The sequence below is a fragment of the Camellia sinensis genome, chromosome 10, assembly GCF_055761805.1.
Source record: "Camellia sinensis isolate YWXY chromosome 10, ASM5576180v1, whole genome shotgun sequence".
NCBI classification, from domain to species: domain Eukaryota; kingdom Viridiplantae; phylum Streptophyta; class Magnoliopsida; order Ericales; family Theaceae; genus Camellia; species Camellia sinensis.
In genome coordinates this window covers 178,837,538-178,848,649 of record NC_138970.1, presented here as the reverse complement: position 1 = coordinate 178,848,649, position 11,112 = coordinate 178,837,538, and the positions used below count along the sequence as shown (strand labels likewise).

The 11,112-nt window shown below is 40.2% G+C and overlaps 1 protein-coding gene across 3 annotated transcripts; it reads right to left on the bottom strand.

Annotated features, from left to right (window-relative positions):
- Positions 1–823: 823 nt before the first annotated feature.
- Positions 824–5,215, bottom strand: LOC114310320 (uncharacterized). Of its 3 annotated transcripts, XR_014342989.1 has the most exons (5): positions 4,722–5,202; positions 3,177–3,335; positions 3,030–3,086; positions 1,803–1,885; positions 824–1,036 (listed from the first exon to the last, which is right to left on the bottom strand). XR_014342989.1 is itself a non-coding variant. In XM_082892934.1 (4 exons), exons 2-4 carry the CDS (start codon positions 3,332–3,334, stop codon positions 920–922), a joined length of 258 nt encoding a protein of 85 aa, XP_082749060.1. In that variant the 5' UTR covers position 3,335; positions 4,722–5,202; the 3' UTR covers positions 824–919. The 3 variants fall into 3 exon arrangements, 1 of the variants encoding a protein (XP_082749060.1); XR_003646089.2 differs by lacking the exon at positions 1,803–1,885 and having other exon boundaries at positions 4,722–5,215; XM_082892934.1 differs by lacking the exon at positions 1,803–1,885 and having other exon boundaries at positions 3,251–3,335.
- Positions 5,216–11,112: the final 5,897 nt, after the last annotated feature.

The following is an 11,112-nucleotide window of genomic DNA, read 5'->3' as shown; positions in this document are numbered from 1 at the left end:
GTTTTTTAAGGAACTAGTTTGCCTATAGTGAAATCCGGCTTTAACTCCCAAACCGGGAATCCGATTCGAGTCCCGTTTTCTCCCACAAGTCTCTCATGCCTAGGCGGTCGTGTGTGCCAAGTTTCATACTAATCTGACGGCGTTCGGTGATTTTGGGGCGTCAACACCTCGAATTCTAAGTTTTTTAAGAATTAGTTTGCCTAGAGTGAAATCCGACTCAAACTCCCAAACTGAGAACCTGATTCGAGTTTCGTCTTCTCCCACAAGTCTCTCATGCCAAGGTGGCCGTGTGTGCCAAGTTTCGTGCTAATCTGACGCCATTTGGTGATTTTGGAACGTCAACATCTTGAATTTTAAGTTTCTTAAGGAACTAGTTTGCCTAGAGTGAAATCCGACTCTAACTCCCAAGCCGGAAATCCAATTCGAGTCTCGTCTTCTCCCACAAATCTCTCGTGCCTAAGCGGCCGTGCGTGCCAAGTTTCATGCTAATCCAACGTCGTTTGGTGATTTTGGGACGTTAACACTTCGAATTCTAAGTTTCTTACGAAAATAATTTGCCTAAATCGAAATCCGGCTCTAACTCCCAAACCGGGAACCCGATTCGAGTTCCATCTTCTCCCGCAAGTCTCTCATGTCTACTCATGTCTACTCATGTCTAGGCGATCGTGTGTGCCAAGGACCAGGCTGTAATGGTGTATTGTGTACCTAAACTAGTTTCTCGAAAGCCCAAATACAAAATCCAATAAAAAAATAAAGAAAACTCATAGCCCTAGATTCAATGTAAGCAACGTGAGAGCCAATAAGAATTCTGATACCCAGTTCATGAATAAAAAGCAGTTCTTATAAGCACCAAGTAATGGTTTAGTCATTCACACTGATGCCCAGTTTATGAATAAAAAGAACTTCTTATAAGCACCAACTAGTGTGCACTTTTAGTAAGTATTTTCCTCACATCTAAAACGTTAATTGTCCAGTTTGGAGTACTGCTTGGCGGTGCATCTGTTCCAATCTTTGAATTGGTATGATCGACGAGGACCTGCACATCACAGACCCAATTAGGTTCTTCTCAGGGAAAAAATAACACAAAAGTGCACAAACTTACATGTAAATGACACGATAGAAAGTGGATACATCATACATTATTTACATTAACATTGTGACTATCCATACTTGAAAATGACATAAAAGGGTAAAAAATTGCAAGTAGCCATGATAGACTACAAGGCTTAGTAGATACTACAGTGATGCATCAAGGCTAATTGAAAATTCATTTTCAAAGATAAATCCAAGTGATAGTATTGGAGAGCAAAGTAGCCATACTTGACTGGTGATCATCTAATAAGGTGTCAAACCACAGGTTAATAACGGTCTTAGGTTCAAGTTCTCCATATACATTTGTTTCCTTGTTTGCATTTTGTTTCTCCACATGTTAGGATGTTTTCATCTCCACATGCAAGACGAGATTGCACATGAGGAGGGTGACAGAGAGCTCCATATGCATTGTTGGGCCTCTTTCCACACAGCTTGACCTTTTGAGATTAGTAGCGATCCGACAGAAGTAACATATAAGGTTGAATTCATCAATAAGCTAGGGGTTATATGAGCGGGCCCTCAAAAAGTTATATATCATAATAAGTTGATAGCATGCATTATGAGATACAAATAAAAAGTAAAATAAAAAATAAAAAAAATAAAATTACAATCTGTAAATCACTTAAATATACTAATCAATTCAAACATTCTGAGATTCCATAATTTCATTCATATTCCTTATGCTAATGAAATAAAAGAAAAACATTTACCTTAATAATCACTTGATTTCAAGAATTAGGGCCTAAAATGAATAGATGAGAGTAGAATCCAATCTTTGTTGAACAAATCTAACCTAAAACAAGGTAGATATAAGTTGAACATTAAAAAAATCTACCTACATTCAGCTGAAAAAATAATGATTTTTTCTTTTCTAATCTTACCTAGCTTGGCAACTTTGGGTTGAAGATCAAGAGACCAAAGTTACAGATTTGACGACTAAATCTTGCAGATGTAAGAGTTTTCAAAGGCCTACACTCGGTTTTTTGAGAAACAAAAAAGATTGGAAGGGACAAAACAACTAATAAATAAATAAATCTTTTAAAACAATTTGTTGTCTAAAGTGATTCCGTAACGGCGCATCACATTGTAAATTTACTTCTCCTGCTAAAGAAGCAGATAGCAGTATCGGGAATAGGCAAAACCAATGGTGGTCAAATTTTTAAACACTGGTTATGAGCATTCTTAAAGAGTCATAATTGTGAATTTGGAATTCTACTTTGGTGAGTTCTTTTGCTCTAATCTTGGAAATGGTAATAATTTGGGAACTTTTGGGAATTACAAGGAAATGGTATTTCACTAAAAAATATATAATACTAAAGAATGGTATTTCACTATTCTTCGAGGTTGTGTATAATATATAATACTAAAAATTATAAATTATTTTTCAACATATCGTAGTTGTACACGTATCCTGTTGTTTTAAATTTTGTTGTATGCATTTGTATCCCATATCCCGCACCCGTGTATATACTTCATAGGTTTTATATATGCCAAGGAAATTATAGACCATACATTTTCGATTTTCCTTTTGCTCCCATCAACAACTAGCAAATCAATATTTTTTCCTCAAAAATACTTCACAAAACAACATTGAAACTGAATGGCTCTCTTCAATTCCAAAGAAGGAAAAAAAATTAATTCAATTTTAATAAGAATGAATGAATAACGTTACAAAATAAAGAAATACCAAAGAGATGGCATGTCAAAGTGGATAACTACATTCTAGAAGAATTCAACATTAGCCCTTAATTCTTGTTCATCCACAGCACAAAAAATTTCAGATTAACAAAAAGTTAGCCCTTAATTCAACATTAGCCCTTACTTCTCAGTTTAATGTGTACCCACCAAAAAGCTTCTAGTGATGGTCCTTGAGTTGATATTCCAAAGGTAAGCATAAAGAAACAGCAAATGATATATATGAGAATAAGGATCCTCACCTTATTCACCCTTATTGGCATTCCATCAAGTTTAATCATATTCAGAACTTTTATTGCCTGCATCACCAAAAGAAAGAAAGGATCACTGATAAAATAAAAATAAAAAAAACAAAGAAGGAAGGAGAAAGCAAAAATCAAGAGATGAACCGTGATCTTAGCATCACTTAAGAAGCTATAGAGAGCACTGCTAATGATGCCACAAGCAATGAAGTACAAGTTACATAATCAGCATCCTCTTCACTTCGGAATTCTACAAAGCCATAACCCTGATGAAGATTGGTGACTCTATCTTTGGGAACATACATACTGAAACAGAACAAAAAATATTACAATTATGCATTCTTGAAATTTATAGAAGGAACTCTCACAAGGGAATTCTTCTGAATAAACAACCAAATGCATCATGTAGAAAGAGAAAATAGAGATTGGAAAATATCACCATATCCAATCCCTAGTTTTTCAGAGATCTTTTTTAAACACATTCAGATTTTAGAACCAATTTAACAATGAATAAAATCAGGAAAAAATATGAAAAACACAAAATAATGCCCAAGTCCGGAGAACGTTAGTGTAAGTTATAACTTGTTCCTACTATTGAATTTAAATGGTAGTATAAATTATTCCTTTTCTTCCAAATGCTGGTAATGTAATTGGGGGGTTATAACTTGTTCCTACTATTGAATTTAAATGGTAGTATAAATTATTCCTTTTCTTCCAAATGCTGGTAATGTAATTGGGGGGGGGGGGGGGGGGGGGGGTTGGTTTAGAATTGGTACATAAGGAACTTCCTTAATTATGCAAAATTGACATGAAGGAAATGGAAAACAGGGGCTTGTAGAAAAGAGCAAGTATCTATCCAAAAGCATTATCTTGTGTATTTAGAACAATGACCGAAAACATATACAAAAAGACAATGTAGTTTATGAACTTGTAAAGACATGCAAATAGAGCCAAGAGTTTTAATAACGCTAATGGAATTGCATGTCTGTTTCACTTCACCACTTTATTTAAATAAGATTAATTAAAGAATGCTTTCATGGTGACAGAACATTATAACGCACCAACAGGGCCTGCTTGAACAAACAATTCCCTGAGTAAGGGGTTGTTTGGGATGACCTAAATAAGTACATTTTTTGTCTTTTTACGAAAAGATGTGTAGAAAAATAGAGAGATGATGTGATGAAAAGAATATAAAAAGATAAAAAGTGTGTACTTATTTTGGGTTGCCAAACTTGGCCTAACTCTTCAATTAATATATCTCAAAATTCGGTGAAATAAATACATTATGGCACAAAAAAATCAACAAGTCCAATTGTTAATATTTTTATTTTCATTTTTAATTTTTTCAGTAGTTAATATAACAATAATTGCTAGTCTACCAATATATCTACAACCACTACAAGAGACCAAAAAAGAAACAATTCAAGGAAACAGAGGCTAAATTCAAAAGAAACAATAAACAATAAAAAAAAAAAAACCCTAATTAGGTATCCAAAGCACAAAGCAAAGCACTAATTCAACAGAAACTATAAATAATTTATCATAATCAACCACACATAGGCCTAATTTATACTAAATTGGAGAAATTGAAGAAAAGAAACAGTAATGGAATGGCCAAAAACCTAAAATTAAATAGAAGTAATATATATATATATAGAGAGAGAGAGAGAGAGACATAGAGTGTGCCTTAACCTTAGCTCAACGGATCTATGATTTCCACTTTGGAGGCTCCGATCTGACAGCAAACGAAGGGCCTAACCAGAGACTCCGTGGAGGCGGATGAGGCGGCAAATTTGGAGGAAGAAGAAAAAGCAATGGTGACAGTGGATGTAGATATTTGGTGTTGTCGTGGTCGAGGCAAGAGTTGTGAGGCTATGGAGGAGGAGCAATGGTGGACCAAAAAGAGATGTTGAGCGATTCAGGGACTCACTTTTTCACCGCCGCTGCCGCTGCTAGCCGTCGTCACTCACTGCTCGCCGTCGTCGCTCGTCGCTCGCTGCTCGCCGTCATCCCCCCTTGCTGCTGCTGCCACTGCCGCTGCTTGCAGTCGTGAGAGAGACAGAGATAGAGAGAGAGAGACAGAGACAGAGATATGGTATCGTATTTTGGGGATTTTTTTGTTTAAGGGATTGGGGATCGGAGATCGTGAGAAACAAAAGGGGAAAAAGAAAGGAGTCCGTGCTTGCGTCCGTCTTTGTAGGCTTTGGTCTACTTTTAGGCTCAATTTTGATAATTCGAACCGTTTATATTTTATGATTTATTCAGTATATCATACCTGTAAAAAATAAGTTGATCGGATATCAGAAAGTATGTGTTTGAAAAATTGAACTAAACACTATTTTTTTAAAAATTTAATAAACAGTTTTCCGAACATATGCTTTCTGATATCCGATCAACTTGATTTTTTACAGGTATGATATACTGAATAAATCATAAAATATGAACGGTTCGGATTATCAAAATTGGGCCTAAAAGTAGACCCGAAGGCCTGCAAGGACGGGCGCAAGCACGAGAGCTGGAAGGAGAGGATCCTCACTCAAAAGAAAGGGGGGAAATTCGGATACGGGGATTGGAGATCGCGAGAAACAAGAATGGGGGACAGAAAGGGGGGAATTCGGATACAAAGAGCGGGATTTTTTTTTTGATTTTTTATTTGTTTTTAGTTATTAAAGTTGAAAGTTTATTTGTTTCATTTTTATTTTAATAAAAAATTATTATTAATTTTTTTTTTATTTGATAGAAGTAAGGGTAATATTTTAATAAAAATTATTTTTCGTTAAAATATAGTTAGTTTTTTGTAGTCAATGAAAAATATTTTTCTGCGATCCATTTTTTTTTTTTTTGTTACTAAAAATCAAGAATTAATTTTTTGTGGTAAAGGGAGTGGCAATAGTGGTGAAGGTGATGAATAAGAGGTGATGGTAGTGGTGGTCGTGATGGCGAAGAAGATTAGTGATGAAGTTGTGGTAATGGTAGATGAGATGGAGTGGCGATGGTGAAAGAGAGGTAATGGTAGTAGTAGTTGCAGTAGTAGTGGTGGTGGTGGTGGTGATGGTGGTGGTAGTAATGAAGTGGTGACGATGGTGGTAGTAATGGTAATCGTAGAGATAGAGTGGCAACAGTAGTAGTGGTGGTGGTAGTGGAATGGCATTTGCAGTAGCCGTGAAGATGGTAGAGAAGATGAGGGGTGAGAAAGAGATGAGTGAGAAACAGATAAAGAAGAGAGATAGACAGAGAGACAGACAAACAGAGACAGAGTGATGAGCGCGCGCGCGTGCGAGAGAGAGAGAGAGAGAGAGAGAGAGACAAAGTGGTCGCTAAAAGTGAGTTTTCTTATAGTGGATCGATAAATCGAGAAGAAGCTCGGTAAATAGAGAAGAAGTAAGGGAGAGAGTGAGCAAGGCGAACACAGCGGGGGAGAGAGAGAAAGACAGACAAAAAGACAAGCAGACAAAGAGAGAGAAGAGTGATAAGTGAGAGAAAGACAGAGTGAGAAAGAGATAGAGAGAGACAAAAAAAGAGAAAGAAACAAGAGATAAGCGAGAGATAGACAGAGAGAGAGAGAGAGAGAGAGATGAGAGAGATAGAGAGAAGAGAGATGAGCCAGAGAGATAGAGAGAGAGACAGAGAGAGTAAAGAGAAGAGAGAGATAGAGAGAAGAGAGATGAGAGAGATAGAGAGATGAGCAAGAGACACACGCGGAGAAAGACAGATAGACAGACAGACAAAGAGAAAAGAGGAATGAGTGAGAGAGAGAAAGAGAAAAGAAAGAGACAGAGAGACAGGAAGATGAAAAAATAGGTAAAAAGAGAAATGTTATATCAAAAGAGCAACACGACGTCGTTTTTTAATTTTTTTTTTTTAATTTTTTTTTTTTTTTTTTTTTGCGATAGGAAAATACCGTTGCATTTATTCAAACCATTTTGTGACTGTATATATATTAAGCCATCTCAAAGCCACAATATTTTTTTTTTACTTTTTTTTTTTTTTTGCAACGGTACCTATTACAGTCGCAAAAAATTAACTTTTTTTTTTTTTTTGCGACTACAATTAATGCCGTCACAAAAACTCTATTTTTTTGAGACACAGCAATCTCTGCCGTCGCAAATACTCTTTTTTTTTTTTTTGCAAAAAACTCACCTTTTTTTCGCGACAGCAAATTGTGTCGTCACAAAACCTCACCTTTTTTGCTACAGCAAACTGTGCCGTCGCAAAAAAGTTACTTTTTGAGACGGCAAGTGTGCCATCGCAAATGCTTTCGTCTTTTAAGCCCACTTTTCTTGTAGTGTAGTTTTCAATTATTGCAAACTTGTGATATTTACACAAAAGGACTTAACCCAAGTAGAGAAGAAGAGAGGCAAAACTGGAGAAAATTAAATGATAAAGTCAAAAAAATAAATCAACTTTAAAAGTTTAAAATAAATAAATTTATTAATAAAAATTTTAGTGTCAACTTATTGTTTAAGTTTATCAATCTTCTAAGTTTGTTGCAAAATCTAATGGATCAAAAATCCCTTGGAAAAGTGCTGCATGAACTTAATTTATGTACATCCATATTTATGTTCTTCCAATTTCTTTGGTTTGACTGGTTTTAGCTTATGAAACTTATATACTTCAAAATAGGTGTTGTGTTCGTATTCAATACGTATCGGACTTTGACAAATTGATCATATATGTGTTCATGTGGGAGCCGAATTTTAAAGGAGGCATACTTTAACAAACAGGTATTGCCCGGCTCTATCCAGAACCATCAGGATGCTGAATATAAAGGGTAAATGGACCGAATAGGTACTGAGCTATGGAGCCGAATAAATATGAACATAATGAGCGAAAAGTGGATCTGGCCCCGAGGCCCAGGGAACGAGTATAAATAAAGGAATAGCAGACTGAGAAAGGTATATGATAATTGTGGTGTTTAACTTAGAATACAAGTAATCTAAAACGAGACTGACTTGTCCGTCGGAGTGCTAATTCCGGCACCCCCAACTGGAGTGTTTACTTCATTTCAGGTGCCTATCGGTGGATCACGAGCATCCCCCAGGATCAGAAGAGTATTTCCTAAAACCACTTCTCCACAATTGGCGCCGTCTGTGGGAATACTCAAGCACATCCATGGCGAACGTGACAAAAGATCCTCCGACAGTCACTGTCGACCCTATACCTCACGATGAACTACTCTAACAAACTTGTTTGGACCAGAGACTATCGTCGCACGACGTGCCTTGAATTTCGCCTCACCTTCGACTTCGGAGCACGAGACAATGTAGGCGATCATGGAACAAGCAAAGCAAAATGAACAGAGGCTGGAGAACATGATCGCTGAGAATGAACGTCTTCGTGAAGATTTGGCCTTGGAAATGGCGAAGTCCAAACAACTGCGCACCTAAATCCGGAACGATCTCCGAAGGCAGGTGGTTGACAACCTCGAGCACGACAAGACACTGATAGCGACTCCGACTCATTATCCCCGGAGCCCAGGAAGAAGGGACGACATGAAACCACCAGTTCTTCCGAAGAAAGTCCTCGTACAATGCAGAAGCGAAGAAGGAAAAGTTCAGACGAAGACCAACACAACCCCTTCGTACGACGGATCGCAAAGGCTGCGCTACCAAAGAAATTTAAAGCACCGTCGTTCACCCTGTACGACGGCAAACCAGACCCCACCAACCACATCCGCCACTACAAGCAGGCCATAACATTGCATGCAGACGACGAGGCCCTCATGTGCCGAATATTTCCCAGCAGTTTGGGACCGTTGGTGGTCCGATGGTATTATAAACTGGAGCCGGCTTCGATCAAAACCTTCCACCAACTGCAGAAATCCTTCAGGGCCAAATTCATTACCAATGAAGTCCGGCCAAAACAAGCCGACTCCATCTGGGCAATGCAAATCCTGCCAGGAGAAACACTAAAAGCTTATTCGGCGCGACATTGGAAATGCTTTAACCTTGTCGATGACGCTTGCAACGACTCCATGGCCATCACTGCCTTCAAAATGGGACTACACCCAGATAGTGCCCTTCGCAGTTCCTTGACTAGAAGACCCCCCAAAACAGTCTGGGGGTTGATGAAGAAAGTAGAGAAATACTGCAAAGTGGAAGACAACGCCTTGCGGGTTAAAGCCGGACACGTGGTCAACAAAACGGCCCCTCCCAAAATCGCTCAGCCAATAAGTTCCGCACCACCTCAAAGCCCTGAACCACGACAGTGGGCTAAACGAGACAAGAGACGGGATTCTCGCCGATCCAGCGATCGATGCCCATACCAAGCTAATGAGCAACTGCAGGTCGATAGCAGGCGCACAAAGCGCGCCGACAAGAAATATACGGAGCTGTCAGAGCCAATCAGCTCAATTATGTCCAAGATCCAACATCTTCCATTCTTCAAATAGCCGTCCAAGATGGTGGGACCTCCTGACACGAGAAGGCAGGACAGACGTTATGAATATCACAAAGATCACGGTCATGATACGGACAGCTGCTGTGCCTTGAAAGACCACCTTGAGGAATTGGTCCAAGATGGTCGGCTCCAGCAACACGTCCGGAAAAAGCACAATCAAAACTGTCGCCCTTCGGCAGGAGTCACCTCCCCTCGGCGTTATACATATGATATACAGTCTTCCAACACCACGTACCGTGCATGCAATCCATTCATCTCCCCTGGAGCAACGCGCACAAACGAAACAGCCCCACCAAGCGCCGAGCATTATCTTCGACGATTCTGATCTTATCGGTATAACGCTCCCCCATATTGATTCATTGGTTATTGAACTACACGTGAACCGGTTTACCGTTGAACGCGTCCTCATTGATCAGAGAAGCACTTCAGAGGTCATGTATTACGAGACCTTCATTAAACTCGGCTTCAATGAATCAGACTTGTCTCCGGCTCCTCATCCATTGTTCGGCTTCAACGTGAATCCGGAGTATCCGTTGGGAAAAATCACGTTACCCGTTTGGGCGGGCTCCCAAACGATGGAAGTGGAATTCCTGGTCGTCAAGCTCCCTTCGCCGTATAACCTCATTATGGGGCGGACTTGGTTGCATACTATTCGGGCCGTACCATGCACCTATCATCAGCTGCTACGCTTCCCGACCTAACACGGCGTTGAGCAAATCCGGGGTTCCTGGTAATCCGCACAAGCATGCTATCTCCTTTTTGGAAAGACACCAACGGAGACGCAGGTCAACTCCATTGAAGCGTCAAATCAAGAGTCTTGATGAAGTCAGACGGCTTCATAATAAGAAGCCACAGAAGCTGTAGGCGATACCGGTAGCAGCTTCTCAAGACGTCTGATCAACGCATCCAGTTGCGTCGCTGCACGCCGATAAAGTTGCCCTTGAAGGTATTTTTGGACAATAGAAGGCTGGTTGATAGAGAATTAGGCACGAGTTCTATCATAAAACCTGACTTGTGGGAATGATATTGGTTCTGAGCAGCTCACCATGTACACTTTCCACTTCTGTAATGCAAAGATGTCTGTTTACTGACTCTGCAGTCCAGTTCAAAAGTCTCCGGATTCGGAGCGCCCTTCGTGGATGTCACGATTGGCCGAATTAAGTCTCCGGATTCGGAGCCCCATCGGCGCATGACGTCCTTGGGCCGATAAAGCCTCCGGATTCGGAGCGCCCTTCGTGGATATCACGATTGGCCAAGTAAAGCCTCCAGATTCGGAGGCCCCCTCGGCGCATGTCGCCGTTGGGCCGATAAAGCCTCTGGATTCGGAGCGCCCTTCGTGGATATCATGATTAGCCAAGTAAAGCCTCCGAATTCGGAGCCCTCTCGGCGCATGTCGCCGTTGGGCCGATAAAGCCTCCGGATTCGAAGCGCCCTTCGTGGATATCACGATTGGCCAAGTAAAGCCTCCAGATTCGGAGCCCCCTCACCGCATGACGTCGTTCGGCCGATAAAGCCTTCGGATTCGGAGCCCCATCAGCGCATGACGTCGTTGGGACGATAAAGCCTCCGGATTCGGAGCCCCCTGGGCGCATGACGCCGTTGGGCCGATAAAGCCTCTGGATTCAGAGCGCCCTTCGTGGATATCACGATTGGCCAAGTAAAGCCTCCGGATTCGGAGCCCCCT

Coding starts and splice junctions, on each gene's coding strand:
- LOC114310320 (XM_082892934.1), bottom strand. CDS start 3,334: ATGTATGTTCCCAAAGATAGAGTCACCAATCTTCATCAGGGTTATGGC. Junction 3,087..3,250: donor GTGAAGAGGATGCTGATTAT/GTAACTTGTACT, acceptor TTGGTGATGCAG/GCAATAAAAGTTCTGAATAT. Junction 1,037..3,029: donor TGCCAATAAGGGTGAATAAG/GTGAGGATCCTT, acceptor TGTGATGTGCAG/GTCCTCGTCGATCATACCAA.